The sequence below is a fragment of the Hemitrygon akajei genome, chromosome 23 (genome assembly GCF_048418815.1).
Source record: "Hemitrygon akajei chromosome 23, sHemAka1.3, whole genome shotgun sequence".
Classification (NCBI taxonomy): domain Eukaryota; kingdom Metazoa; phylum Chordata; class Chondrichthyes; order Myliobatiformes; family Dasyatidae; genus Hemitrygon; species Hemitrygon akajei.
Genome location: NC_133146.1, coordinates 21,750,584 through 21,765,649, shown reverse-complemented (window position 1 = coordinate 21,765,649; position 15,066 = coordinate 21,750,584). Strand labels below are relative to the sequence as shown.

General features: G+C 44.1%; 1 protein-coding gene across 2 annotated transcripts; it reads left to right on the top strand.

The window, feature by feature from the left end:
- The first annotated feature begins 3,642 nt into the window (after positions 1-3,642).
- Positions 3,643-11,343, top strand: abt1 (activator of basal transcription 1). Of its 2 annotated transcripts, none has more exons than XM_073027175.1 (3): positions 3,643-3,896; positions 7,652-7,827; positions 10,584-11,343. In XM_073027175.1, exons 1-3 carry the CDS (start codon positions 3,776-3,778, stop codon positions 10,959-10,961), a joined length of 675 nt encoding a protein of 224 aa, XP_072883276.1. In that variant the 5' UTR covers positions 3,643-3,775; the 3' UTR covers positions 10,962-11,343. The 2 variants fall into 2 exon arrangements, with proteins under 2 accessions (XP_072883276.1, XP_072883275.1); XM_073027174.1 differs by having other exon boundaries at positions 3,657-3,971.
- Positions 11,344-15,066: the final 3,723 nt, after the last annotated feature.

The following is a 15,066-nucleotide window of genomic DNA, read 5'->3' as shown; positions in this document are numbered from 1 at the left end:
ACCAGAGGGCATGGTTTGAGAATAAGGGGTAGGTCATTTAGGACAGAGTTAAGGAAAAACTTCTTCTCCCAGAGAGTTGTGGGGGTGTGGAATGCACTGCCTTGGAAGGCAGTGGAGGCCAATTCTCTGGATGCTTTCAAGAAGGAGCTAGATAGGTATCTTATGGATAGGGGAATCAAGGGATATGGGGACAAGGCAGGAACCGGGTATTGATAGTAGATGATCAGCCATGATCTCAGAATGGCGGTGCAGGCTCGAAGGGCCGAATGGTCTACTTCTGCACCTATTGTCTATATCTTCCCCCTAACCCCATCTGGTCTCATCAGCTGTTCATTTCTCCTTTAATGGTTCCCATGTTCCCATGATCATCTTCCTTACCTATCAGATTCCAGAATTTGCGGCTTTTGCACTAATCACCCCCTGCCCCACCTCCCCAGCAACACATACAATATGCCGGAGGATCTCAGGGGTCAGACAGCATCTATGTAGGAGAATAAACAGTTGATGCTTTGGACTGACCTTTCATCAGGACTCTCTCAACCACCTACACCTTCGTCCTCCCCCTTCCCCATGTGGCTCCTTCTCCCTGCCCGGTCCAACTAGCGCATTAGTAAATTTGCAGACGACATGAAGGTTGATGGATCATGCAGAAGGATGTAATAGGTCATAATGGGACCTGGAGTTGGGCTGGGAAGTGGTGGATGGTGTTCAATTGGGAAAAGTGTGAAGTAATTTACTTCGGAAGGTTGAATTTGAAAACAAGGTTAATGGCAGAATTCTTAGTAGTGTGAAGGAACAGTGGAATCTTGGGATCTACATTATGTCTTTAGCTCCCTCAGTGTTGCTGCACAAGTTGATAGGATGGCTAAGAAGGTGTATTGGCCTTCATTAGTTGGGTGATTGAGTTCAAGAGCCGCAAAATTTCAGCTCAATGAAAGCTTAGTTAGACCACACTTGGAATATTCTATTAAATTTTGGTTGCTTCATTACAGGAAGGAGGTGGAAGCTTTAGAGAGGGTGCAGAGGAGATTTAACAGCATGCTGCCTGGATAAGCAAGCATGTCTTTTGAGAAAAGGTTGGGCAAGATAGAGCTTTTCTCTTTTGAGCAAAGGAGGAAGAGAGGTGTACAATATGATAAGAGGTATGGACCGAGTGGGTAGCCAGAGGCATTTTCCCCGGGAGGAAACGGCTAATGCAAAGGGGCATAATTTTAAGGTGTCTGGGGGAAAATAAAAGGAGGACGTCAGAGGCAATTCTTTACACAGTGTGGTGAGTGCATGGAATGCCCTTCCAGGGGTGGTGATAATGGCAGGTGCCTTAGGGGCATTAAGAGTTTCTTCGCTGGGCACATGGATAATAGAATAATAGAGAAATGTAGGAGGAAAGGGTTAGATTGATCTTAGGACAGCAAAACATCATGAGCCAAAGGTCTGAGACATCCTTGACTTTGGATGGCACTGGGGTCCCCCTTGTTTGCAAACCATGGGAATTGCATCCTTCCCTCCCTCCTGTGAGACACAGACACCTCTGGTGCCACAGACTCACTCTTGAAGCTTTGCACTAGATGATCCACCCAGATCGCCTCATTTTCACTCGGACCTCTCGTCCGTATACACTTCCATCCCCCTTCAGCAGGGCCTTACAGCTCTCCACTTCTTTCTGGACAACAGACCGAACCAGTTTCCTTCCATCACCACCCTCCTCCATCTGGCTGAACTGGTCCTTGCCCACAACAATTTTGCTTTTGGCTTCTCCCACTTCCTCCAGAACCAAGGGGTAGCCAGGGGCACCAGACACCAGCTCTGCCTGGCTTTTTGTTGGCTGCATGGAACAGTCCGTGTTCCAAGCCCACACAGGTAAAACTCCCCAACTCTTTCTGCACTACAATGATGAGCGCATTGGTGCTGCTTCCTACACCCATGCTGCGCTCAAAAACTTCATCAACTTTGCCTCCATCTTCCACCCTGCCCTCTCTTTTACCTGGACCATCTCCAACACCTCTCTGCCCTTTCTCAATCACTCTGTCTCCATCTAAGTATACAATTTACAAACCTGCTGACTCTCACAGCAACCTGTCCAACCCTGTCATTTGTAAAATTGCTATCTCCTTCTCTCAGTTGCCCTGTCTCCACCACATCTGTTCTCAGGATGTGGTTTTCCATTCTAGAATATCTGCAACATCCACTTTTTTCAAAGATCAGTGTATCTCTTTCACCGTCATTGATGCTGTGTTCTCCTGCATCTCCTCCATTTCCTGCACGTCATATTTTCCTGCTACCACAATACTGATGGGGTTCCCCTTGTTCTTACCTACCAGCCCTCAAGCTATCATACTCAGCACATCATTCTCCATATCTGCCAACTACATGCAACCCTACCACAAGATTCCGTGCATCTTTGCCTACTACTCTCTCTACTTTCTGTAGACACTGCTCTCTACGTGGCTTTCTTGTTTGCTCATCCCTCCTCACCGACCCTACAAGCGTGACAAGGGCCATCCCCACCTCTACATCTCCTCCCTCACCACCATTCAGGTCCCCAAACAGTCCTACCAGGTGAGGCGACACTTCACCTACGAGTCTGTTGGGGTCATCTATTGAGTGTGCTCCCAGTTCATCCTCCTCTACATCAGTGAGACCCAATGCAGATTTGGGGACTGCTTTGTCAACCACCTTTGCTCAAACTAGTGCAGGAGGCAGGATGTCCTGGTGGCTACCCGTTTCACTTTCACTTTCCATTCCCATTCTGACATATCTATCCATGGCTCCTCTTCTTGCATGATGAGGCTGCACTCAGGTTGGAGTAGCAACATCTCATATTCCACCTGGGCAGCCTCGGACAATGGCATGAACATAGATTTCTCTATCTTCCAGTAATTTCTCCCTCCACCTCCCCCGCCTTCTTATTCTGGCTTCTGCTCTCTAACTTTCCGGTCCTGATGAAGGATCTTGACCCAAAACATCAAACTGTTTTTTCTGCTCCATGGATGCTGCCTGATCTGCTGAGCTTATCCATCAATTTGCATGTGTTACTCTAAATTTGGGTGGTGGGATGGAGGAGAAGCCCCTACCAAAGGAGGTGTACGGTGCCTCTTCCCTCCGCGAACTACAGGTCATGCTTGGGCAAGGTGTAGCACCTGCTTAGACCCCCCAATCGGGGTCACATGAAGCCATGGGAATGAGCGGTGGATGGTCGTATGAGCAACTGGTGCATATCACAAGTCCTGGTTATGCGACCACTAACACCAGGCAGATTTCCAGCATCTGCAGAACCTCATACAAGGTCCAGGGTTTCACATCCCCTGTTGCATTTCAATATACCGGTGACAGGGTTCCACATCTTCTGTCACATTTCAAAAAACAGAGGCCGGGGTTCCACTTTCTCCAGCGATTCTTCGATATGTTGAAGCCGAGGATCCACAACCTCAGAGCGTGTTCGGTATACAGGGGCCGGGGCTCCACAACCTCAGAGCGTGTTCGATATACAGGGGCCGGGGCTCCACAACCTCAGAGCGTGTTCGATATACAGGGGCCGGGGCTCTACATCCCCGGAGGGTGTTCGTACAGAGGCTGCGACACCACATCCTGTGGTGTATTCGATATACAGGGGCCAGGATTCCACATTCTCTAGCGCTTCTTCGACGTACAGGGTCCGGGGCCCACCCTCCCTTGAGCATGTTCGATATACAGGGGCCGGGGCTCTACATCCCCTAGCACGTCTTCGATATTCAGAGGCCGGGCAGTTGCGCTTGCGCTGTTGAATGGAGTAGCAATTATGGCGGCCGACGTGGAGAAGCGTGAGGACAATTTGGTCGAGGAGCCGGGCATGGCCGCTGAGGCAGCTGTGCAGCGCAGGCCGATACCTGGGGTGATCTATCTGGGGTACATCCCGCCGGGTATGGAGCTGGGTCTGTTGCGGAAAATGATGTCCGCCTTCGGGGAGGTGGGCAGAATCTTCCTGCAGCTGGCAGGTGAGAGGGGAGCGGCAGGGCCCAAATTAGAGGGAGGCTGGGTTAATGCGGTGAGAATTGAAATGGCTACGAGCGGTTGAGGGATGTAAACTGTGGTGTTTATTCAAATTACTTGGCGACTATTGTCAGGGAGCAATGGCTCATTTAAGCAGCTATTTTATTTAGAGATGCAGCGCGGAATAGGCCCTTACATCCCTAACGAACCCCGACAAACCTTATTAACCCTAACCTAATCACGGGACAGATTACAGTAACTGATTAGCCTACCCGCCAAGTCTTTGGACTGTGGGAGGAAAGCGGAGCACCCGAGGAAAACCACGGGGGTACATAACATACAGACTCCCCGAAATTGAACTCCCGAACTCCGGACTGCTCCGAGCTGTAATAACGTCGCGCTAACTGTTACTGTGGCGTGGTTTGATTTATAATATTCAGCTGAAGTTTATCGCAGTCAGAAAGGACTGAATGACTATGATGAACCAATCGTGTTTACCGAAGAGAAACGAGAGCATGCAAAAGCTAACGTTAGACTAGAAGGCAGGGAATTTTTCAGGAAGATGTTAAATGCCAGTAAGTGGTGTGAAAGTTAATTCTGAGACAGGGACATCATAACAAGTATGCAGGAGCATCTAAGGATATCCTTAGATATTTGCTGCAAGGAAATCCCATTGTAGTATATGGTGACATGTATAGTGGATTCCGGTAATCGGGACTAGTACATTTTGGCCCAGTTAAGCGGTTGCCTCAATTAGCCAAAGTTTCATGGAAATAGTTAAAAAGGTATAAAAAAGACAATGCTATTTCACTGAGAAATTAATTATGTATTTAAATGAAATACAGAACAAATTAGAATGCTATTAATACTACTACAGCGCTGTGAAACTGTATTAGTTCTCAATAATTGGTCATGGAGGAATTCGTCCAATTTACACTGGTGTGCTCTTTTGATTAACAGTATAAATGAAAAGGATCAGCAGATATTGCAGGTAATGGCCTGCCTTCATATAATGCTTTCGACGATTGCATCCTCCAAATCTTCATTTTCATTTACCATAGAACATAGAAAATCTACAGCACATTACAGTACTTTCGGCCCAATGTTGTGCTGACCATGTAACCTGCTCTAGAAACTGTCTAGATACCTCCACCACTGTTACCGGCAGTGCATTCCACGCACCCATCACTCACTGGTTGAAAAACCTACCCCTGACATCCCCTCTGTACCTACTTCCAAGCATCTTAAAACCATGTCCTCTTGTGTTGGCCATGTCAGCCCTGGGGGAAAAAGGCCTCTGGCTATCCACATGATTAATGCCTCTTGCAGTCTTACACACCTCTATAAGGTCACCTCTTGTTCTCCTTCACTCCAAGGAGAAAACATTCAAGATAATTGTCGATACCTTTAAATTCTTTATCATTCCTAACTTGAAGTAATGAAGTCATTTCATTTTCAGTGCTGGCTGTTCATCGCATCTCCTAGCCTGAAATCACAGTGAGCAAAACAGTTGTGAATTGCCCTGCTGCTTATTTCTCACCAGCTATTAGTGACAAATAACACTGCTTTTTGAATACAAGCACATGCAACTGGCACTATTTAAAACTTGTTCGCTTGAAGTATGATGTAGTGTCTAATGCCCGCACAATTGCATGTGTTGGACGATAATTAGAAGCTGTTTGGCAGCATTATCCTGTCCCAATTAAGCAGCATTGTGTCCTGAAATCGATGGGCTATTTAATTTATTTCTATTTTCCCGATTAGTCTTTCTTCTTTAAGAGTTGGCCCAAGCAAGTGGCTGTTCCAATTAACCAAACCAAAGGCCCAATTAACCAGAATCCACTCTATGTACTTTGATACTAAATCTGCTTTGAACTTTGAAAAGGTAGAGGGTAGGTGAGGGAATCCTGGAGGATGAGGCTTGGAAGACCAAAGCTGATAATGTGATAATGATAAAGCTGTAAACCAATGCTTTGAATTGGTCTTCATGTGGAGCACATTGCAAATATGAAGGATGGCTAATGGAACGTGGGTAGACTAGAACTAGAAGTCATAAGTTAAGGTGCAATATTTAAGGGGAACCAGAGGGTGAACTACTTCACTCAGAGGGTGGTGAAAGTGTGGAACAAACTGCCAACAGAAGTGATGGATGTGGGTTTGATTTTAATGTTTAAGAGAAATTTGGATTAGTACATGGATGGGAGGAGTATGGGGTGCTATGATCCGGGTGTGGGTTGATGGGACTAAGCAGATTAGTAGTTTGGCATGGACTAGATGGGTGGAAGGCCCTGTTTCTGGATTGTTTCAAATAGGAGATGGTCTTGCTCCTGCGTGAAAAGACCAAGTGTTGGAAAATCTAATGAGACTAAACACTGGCAGGTTGCTGTTATTGATCCTCTGTCCAGGGATTTTAAAGGAACTGCATGTGGAGATGGTAGATCAATTGAGTGAAGTTTTACAAAGCTCAGCTCTGGTTGGGTGACTGGATTGGGCAGCCAAGAATGTTGGTTCTCCCTTCTCTCTTCAACATAAACAAAATGTGGTAAATTGTAGGTCAGCTAGTTTAACGTGTTGTTGAGAAGATGTGCAGTCTATAATTGAGGCTGAACTAACCACTCATTTGGAGAAGCTTTTATAGTAAAACTACCGGTAGGTCACTGTTGCTTTAGAAAAGGAAAATGTGTTTTTGATATTTTTGTAGGATATGGCACATGGAGTCCAATTTCAATGTTCAAAGTAAAGTTATTATCAAAATACATATGTCGGCATATACAACCCTGAGAGTCATTTTCTTGCGGGCATATTCTATAAATCAACAATTGAATAATAATCATAGTAGAATCAATGAAAAGTCGCACCAACTTGTGTTTTCAACCAGTGTATAAAAGACAATAAACTGTGCAAGATTATGGATTTTGAAAGACTGTAGGGAGTGTTGAGAAACAAGTACTATAGTGGATGTCCATACATCCGTTAAGGTGGCAGCACAGGGAGGAAAGGGAGTGAAGAAGCTATACTGGTTGCTGGCCTTTATTAACCAAGTACTGGGATACAGTGGAAAACCTGTCTTGTGTACTGTTCATTACAACGTGCATTCAGATCGAACACAGTGAAATGTGAGAGCATGGGAGGACCTCACAGAGGCATATCAGGGGACTGAGACGGGGTGGATTGTGAGAAATTTTACCCGGAACAGATGTATTTAAAATGGGAGGCATGGGTTTGGGGGAGTAGGAAGAGGTTGATGGAAGCAGAGGAAAATTGTTTTCACACGGAAGGTACTTAAATTCTGGAATGAGCTGCCTGAGAGGGTGGTGAAGGTAGACACTGTCTGGATATTTTGGTATCTAGAATGGTACAAATTAATATAGATGGGTTCTCAATAGTAGACATTGCTGTGGTGGGCTGAAGGATTAGTGCCCTATGACTCTATAGAGCAGGGGTTCCCAACATGGTGACTGCGGACCCCTTGGTTCATGGTAGGGGTCCATGGCATAAGAAAAGATTGGAAACCCCTTCTATAGAGGATAAAATGAAAGTAATTTCTCAGTCATGAAAATGAATGTATGTCCAAGGGGTAATTAAGATGAGGTGGGGGCATTGGGCATTTAAAACGGTGAATAGAAATGGATGGAGATGGTGCTCCCACCTCAGCAGGGTGTAAAGATTGTTTTTCTTGTTTCAGATGAAAAGAAACCCCGGAGGAAGAAAAAGACTGGCAGTCTTGGGAAAGACTTCACTGAAGGATGGGTAGAATTTCAGAACAAGGCAGTGGCTAAAAGAGTAGCCAGAAGTCTCCACAACACACCGATTGGAACTAAGAAACGCAGCCGCTTCCATGATGATTTATGGAACATGAAGGTGAGCTTTAGGGGTAGGTAGGCAGGGGTAAAATTTAAGTGGGGGTGGTGGTGGAATCTAAAGGAATGCAAGCTGTCTGGCTAACATGAAATATCAAGGAGATTATCTGGGGTAGCTGTATACTGGGTAGCAGAGTTTGCAGGGCCTGACATGTTTGTTGAATTTTCACTAAAGGAACAGTTGAAAATGTCCTAGATACTTGTCTCCCTCAGTGGATTTTCTGTCTCAGGTGGGCAGGCTTTGTGCTGTCTCCTATGTGGTACTGAACATGCTAAACTAATGTAAACATGCATAGGTTTCTCCAATAGTCATTTGTACTGGAATGACAGGAGACCATCAAATTTTGTCTTTCAGTTATTTCTTTATTCCAGTATTCTTTGACTATCTACTCACCATTCAGTCTCAGTAAACTAATTTTCAGAGCCTTGATGCTAGCTCCATGTGTGTACACTGTATGCCTTTCTCAGTTAATCAATGCCCAGATTTTAAAGTTGGTCAGATCCTGGGACTTATCCACCTCAATGTGGATTTGATATCCACATAGAGGTGGATAAGTCCCAGGTGAATAAGTCACCAGGTGAATACTGGTGGAAGCCAGTACCACCTCAGTATTTCATTTGCTCTCCAACCTGTTTGCCTCAATTCCCTTGCATCCATAATATTGACAGTAAAAACTGATGAGAAATACTTGTTAAAAATCTTGCCCATCTCCTGTGGATCCACACTCAGATGGCCATACTGATCTTTAAGGGGATCTAGTCTTTCCCTAACCACCATTTCACTCTTAATGGAAAATCTTGACATCTCCTTGACAGATCCATCTCATGTCCTCTTCTTGCCCTTGTGATTTCCCTCTTTAGGATATTCTATACTTGTACCTACTTAAGGATTTGCATGGTCCAGGTTTTCTAAACCTGATGTATGCCTCCTGTTTCCTGACTAGAGCCTCAAGAGCTCTTCTCAAGCTAGGTTCCCTAAACTTGCCAGCTTTGCCCTTCACCCTATCACATTTAAAAGCCACCCACTTGCCTCTCATCTCTTCATCAGCAAACAATCTCACCCAGTTGCTGTCTGTGAGATCTTGTTTAATGCCTCCAAAACAGGCAATGTCCCAGTTTAGGGCCTTAAATAACTTGTAAACCAGTCATGTCTTTCCTCATAATTTATTTTAAGATTATGGCTACTGGTTGCAAGGTGCTCCCCAACTGACTCTTTAATCAACTACCCTACCTTTTCCTTCAAAGGATGTCCAGTGTTGTGCTCCCTCAAGATCCCTCTATATAGTTGTTGTGGATTAGTGAACACCACTTTGTCAAAGCCCTTTGCACTACAGGTTAAAATCTCCTACTAACACTAGCTTATTATTCTTCCAACTACTCTATCCTCACAAATCTCTTCTAATTCCCACTGGCTCTTGAAGGGAGGGGGTCTCTAAATACAGACCCATCAGAGGGATAGTCCCCTTGTTTCCAAGCTGTACCCATATAATTTTACAAGACAATATTTCCATCAATTTCCCCCCCCCCCCCCCCCCCCACCCCTAAAGATCCTTCTTAGGCTCTTGTTATGTCTTCTGTCCTGAAAAAGGCAATCTCCTTTCCTCTCCTATTTGGACCTCAGTCATGTCTGGAGCATTGAGCTGTCAGTCTTGCCCTTCTCTCAGCCATGTTTCTTTATCATTGTAATGATTCCATGTCCTGAGTTTGTCTATACTGCCTGTTAAACTTTAGCATTGAAATAAATGCAGTGTAAATTAGTCTTTCCTCTCGTTGCTGATGTTCTGGTTGTCACGTCCTTGAAGTTTGCTCCTATTGACTGCCCCAAATGTTTTCATCTGATTCCATACACATTGCCCCCCCCCCCCCACCCCCAGGATATTAATTTCCTTACAATAATGTTTGCCAGGAACGTGTTGCCCTTCAAGTCACCTTTAAATCTTATTTCTCTCATCTGGGGGTTCAAGGCTGTGACCATCCACCTTAATCTATGCCTACCTTCATTTTATAAACCTCAGTCTCCTTCACTCTAGTGAAAAGAGTGGCAGCTTATCCAGTCACACATAAAAGCATAGTGTCTAGCATAACACTACAGCACCAGTGATCAGAATTCAATGTCTACAGTTGTATGAGAAGATCGTACGTTTTCCCTGTGACTGTGTGTTCTATCTGGGTGCTCTGTTTCCTTTCACATTAAAAAGACATGTAGTATGGGCAGCCTATGTTGGTGCAGGAAACATGGTGACACTTGTGGGCTGTCCCCAGCATATCCTTGGACTGTGTTGGTCATTAACACAAGTCATAACTCATAGGAGCAGAGTTAGCCATTCAGCTCATCAGGAAGGCTCTTCCATTCCATCATGGTTGATTTATCATCCCCCTGAACCCAATTCTTTTGCCTCCTCTTCATAACTTACACATCAAGAACCTATCACTCTGCTTTAAAAATGATGCATTTGATTCATTGTACATGTGACAATTACAGCTAATCTTTAACATCCTTGTGCATCTTTCCTATACCCACTCTAGCTTTATCACATCCTTTCTGTAGTACACCGACCAAAACAATATTCCAGATGCCCTCTCACCAATGCCTTCCTGATAGCATTACTTGCCCTCCAATTTCAAACCTCCATGAGATGGGATTGAAGGTGGCAGGGAAGGGGAATAAGATGCCCAGCAAATACAGTTGAGTTTCTGAGGTGAGTGGTTGATAAAGTGGCTCTGTTCATTCTGAAGTTTCTGTCTTTTTCCTGGCAGTACTTGCATCGCTTTAAATGGATCCATCTGAGTGAGCGCCTGGCCTACGAGAAGCTGGTGAAGCGACAGAGACTACGGGTGGAGGTATCCCAGGCCAAGCGTGAGACAAACTTTTTCCTCCAGAATGTGGAGAAGAGCAAGAACCTGGAGAAGTTGCAGGAACTGAAGCGAAAGAAGGGGGAGGAGTGGCAGGAGAAGAATTGGCATTTCCATCAACGGGCCACTGAGGCGGAGATCCAAGCCAGGAAGGCTACTGCTCGTATGCCCACTGCCAACAAGGCCAAGGAGCTCAAGAGGGTGGCTGAGTTCCACAAAAAATCCCAGACTAACACATCACTCTTAGCCAAGATCTTTAACCGTCCTGTGGAACAGGAGTAGGCCATTCCAGGCTCAAAGACTAAACACAGAGTAACCTCCTCAATGGGGACAAAGGGAAAGAGACCTTGTTGGTTCTGACTGCAAATGATTAAATGGAAAAGATTGATTCCAGGAGAACAGGGGTCTTCAGGATTCATTCGTTTCAGTTTGAAATGCCCATATTGCAAATGCAAATATTTGTTGCAGCCTTGAAGTATGCAACATTACCAGGGATTTTTTGCTGATGGAGGAGCAATATGTAACCAGGACACACGTCCTCAGGTTATGTGCGGAGGAGTGGAAGAATATTTTCCAGAAAGGGGTTATTTAAATGACTTAATAGCAGATGCTGTATTTTGTATCATTTTAATTTGTTCAACAATAAACTTGATGTTCAAATGTTGCTGTTTACATCAGCTACATTTAATTTACCGGGTAATCTTCCAAACTGTCACCTTTTCCCAGTCACTGCATTCATTATATACAACTATAGTACGCTACTTCACAATGCTGAATCAGTGCTAATTGGTTGTCCTTGTTACCTGTAGTACAGTATTGTTCCCAATTTACTATCAGTCCATATCTTTCTTTCCTTGTCCCTCTAACCTCAAACTAATTCCACAGCATTATTTTATCCAAAATCTTCCAACAATTCCTGACAGCATTTGTGAAGATGATATTCCGTTAAAGAGGGAAGACAAAGGACCTCTTAAGGATTTAGCATAATTAACATACTTCCTGGTTTAAGCTCCTGAGGTTGGTGTCCTATTATCAATGTGTTTTCTGGAATTTAAAAGAATGTGATTTGACGTTGTGAATCTAAAGGAAATATGCACACAGGATAGTGGCAAATGGCAATTGAAAGCAGGGGTACTTGATAATCCTAAAAAGCCAATGTGTGGATTTGGGTTGTAAATCAAGGAAAAGACGGAATGGAGCTGATAGGCTATTTGATCTTAAATTGCTGTTTCGGGTTAGTCTAATCGCAAGCTATGAGAAAACGAGGATGTGAAGGGGAATGGTGGGTATTGATGGTGCTGCCTGGCTGATTGGAGTCATACACATTGCAAATGGGCCTTTGTGACACTGAACACGCCAAGACACAGAACAGTCACAATGCAGGTTTGTAAATGGTTTAAGGACAATATGACGACAAGACCCCCAGATGTGACATTTTGTGTGGTGCACTGACTCTACAACTCTACCAAAAGAATCCAAAGTTGCTGGTGGCAGTATAATACATCATTGTCAGAAGGCAGCTTTTACATGTTAGTTTTAAGTGTGTCTTTAGTTATAACGCTAAGTTTTGAGAAATACTGTTTGGATTGTTTCATGACAAAGTCAATGTATTTAAAAATCCATGAAATATTGGATGCATTGGTTGTCATCTTTCAGAATTCTACTGATTACAGAACAATTCCATTCAGATTGGAAGCTAGTAAATGGAACACCTACTGTTTAAAGAACGAGGAAGTGAAAATGTGGAACTACAGACTGGCTCACTCGACATCAGTGGCAGGAAGGAAGAACATTGAGAGCCAATATGGATATGAGTTACAAATCACTTGGGAAGATATCAGTGAGGTCAGACAAAGCCCACACATTTGTGAAAGTGTGATCATGTTTGACAAACCTTTGGGTAACTATTGAAGATGTAACTGGTACCGGTATTTGGATTTTCAGAAGATCTTTGACTAAAAACCCACATAGTGTACCAAATCAAAGCACACAGGTGTGGGAGTAATTTGGTGCCATCGATTGAAAATGAGTTCACTGACTGGAAACAAGTGTATGATGTAATTGGGTTTTCTCACGTTGGCAGGTGGTGATTTGTAAGGAATCTCCAACAGCCTTTGCTCAATAGAGGAAGAATGTATCTGACATTGAGACCGAAGATGAGTTGTGCAGATTGACTAGGCAGCAGAGATCTCTGACTTCCAACACAACTGCAACATGGACTACCTAAGCAGCACTCAATGCCGTTCACCATCACTGCTGTTTGTGCAAAATCCTCCAAATTCTGTTCAAAGATAAGCAAACTAATATCAGCATCTTCTTCCCTAGCCAAGATATCCAGCATTAAGCCCCTTGTTCTGTCAGCTGTGTTGGGTTGGCTATATAATTATCACAGACGCTTGAAACAGGCACTTCATTCACAGGACCTTAATATTAGGGAGAGGAAAAGATTCAAGATGCAGAGTTGATTTCAGTATTTTATTTAATTTATTTACTGAGATGCAGTGTGGAACTGGCCCTTTGAACCATGCCACCTAGCAACCCACCGATTTAATTCAAGCATAATCACGGGACAACTTACAATGACCGATTAACCTACCAACTGGTATGTCTTTGGACTGTGGGAGGAAACCCACATAGTCATGGCGAGAACATACAAATTCCTTACACAGCCGTGGGAATTGAACCCCTGCCTGTACTGCAAAGCATTGTGCTAGCCACTATGCTACTGTATTAAGAAATTTGGATAAGTACAGGAATGGAGGGCAATGGTGTAAATGTGCGTTGATGGGACTAAGCAGATTAACAGTTTGGCACAGACTAGATGGACTGCAGGGCCTGTTTTTTGTGATGTAGAGCTCTATCTCTATAACGAACAAATGCAATAGCCCCATTGACTCTGGGTCCCTTGGAATCTTGGATGTGTGACTGCTGAAAGTAGAGAAGAAACGTTTGGGATGGTATTAAGCTAAAGCTGTACATCAGGTATACATAGAAGTCCTGCGTAAGTAGAGGAAAGAGAGCACCACCTCACTAAACACCTGCTCCCCCTATTATCTATACTCTCCACCTTTTCTCACCCCTTCTCCAGAGAAGCAAGAACAAAGCTGTGGTGATACGAGACTACGGATATTGAAGATGCTCCAGCAGTTTGCTGTTTGCTCCAGAGTTCTCCTATACTCATTTTCCACCTCCACTTTCCCACTTATACATTCAATGGATCATCCTTTGCAAGTTTGGCAAGCTCCAGCGAGATTCCACCACCAGAAAGACGTTCACCTCCTGTCCCCGCTAACATTTCTAATGGATGACCCTGAGCCTTTCCTCCATCTCTCTCTGCTCTTCTCCCTCAGATGGTACTTGACCATGCAACTGTAGAGAGGGCAGGACTTGTCTTTTTCCCTTTCCACCACCTGGTGGCACAAAATAATCTTTACACGTGAGGCAGTAATCCACTTTCCTCAGCAAGCTGTGCTATACAATGTTACCCAGACTTCAATAATGTTTGCAGTATATTACACAGGGCAAGTTACATTATTGATTTAGGTACAGTGCAGAACAGGGCCATCTGGCCCAATGAACCTTCTACTGCCCAGCAGCTCACCTATTTAATTGCCTCTTTAAAAAAAACCCCTCAGATTTGATAGGATTTTCCCTGCATAAAACCATGCTGAGTCACCCTAATCAATCCATACCTTTCCAAATGAACATAAATACTGCTCCTCAGAATGATTTTACAATAATATCCCTATTACTGATATAAGGCTGACCAGCCTGTAGTATCCTCATGCTATCCACATAGGCCACCACCTTGAAGGATCTAAACCAAGGTCACTATTTCTCAGTGTTGCCTGGTCCATGGCATGTCCAGCATTTTGTGCGGGTTAGGACTGCATAAAAGGACTGATGGATAAGACTACATAAAAGTCAAGGAAAGGGCATATAAGGTAGCGGGAAGTTAGGTGATTGGGAAGCTTTTAAAATCCAACAAAAGGTGACTAAAAAAGCTATAAGAAGGGAAAAGTGGGCTGCGTCCCAGAGTCCTGAGAGAGGTTGCTGAAGAGTCAATGGTCATGATCTTTCTAGAATCACTTGATTCTGGCATGATCCTGGAGGACTGAAAGATTGTAAGTGCTGTTTAAAACTCCACTATTTAAGAAGGGAGGAATGCAAAAGAAAGGAAATTATAGGCCAGTTAGTCTAACCTCAGTAGTTGGGAAAGTGTGAAATTTATAATTAAGGATGAGGTTTCAGGGTACTTGGAGACTAATGATAAAATAAGTTAAAGTCAGCATGGTTTCTATAAAGGGAAATCTTGCCTGACAAATCTGTTAGTGTACTTTGAGGAAGTAACAAGCAGGGTGGGCAAAGGAGAGGCAGTGGATGTCAT

Coding starts and splice junctions, on each gene's coding strand:
- abt1 (XM_073027174.1), top strand. CDS start 3,776: ATGGCGGCCGACGTGGAGAAGCGTGAGGACAATTTGGTCGAGGAGCCG. Junction 3,972..7,651: donor AATCTTCCTGCAGCTGGCAG/GTGAGAGGGGAG, acceptor TTCTTGTTTCAG/ATGAAAAGAAACCCCGGAGG. Junction 7,828..10,583: donor ATGATTTATGGAACATGAAG/GTGAGCTTTAGG, acceptor TTTTCCTGGCAG/TACTTGCATCGCTTTAAATG.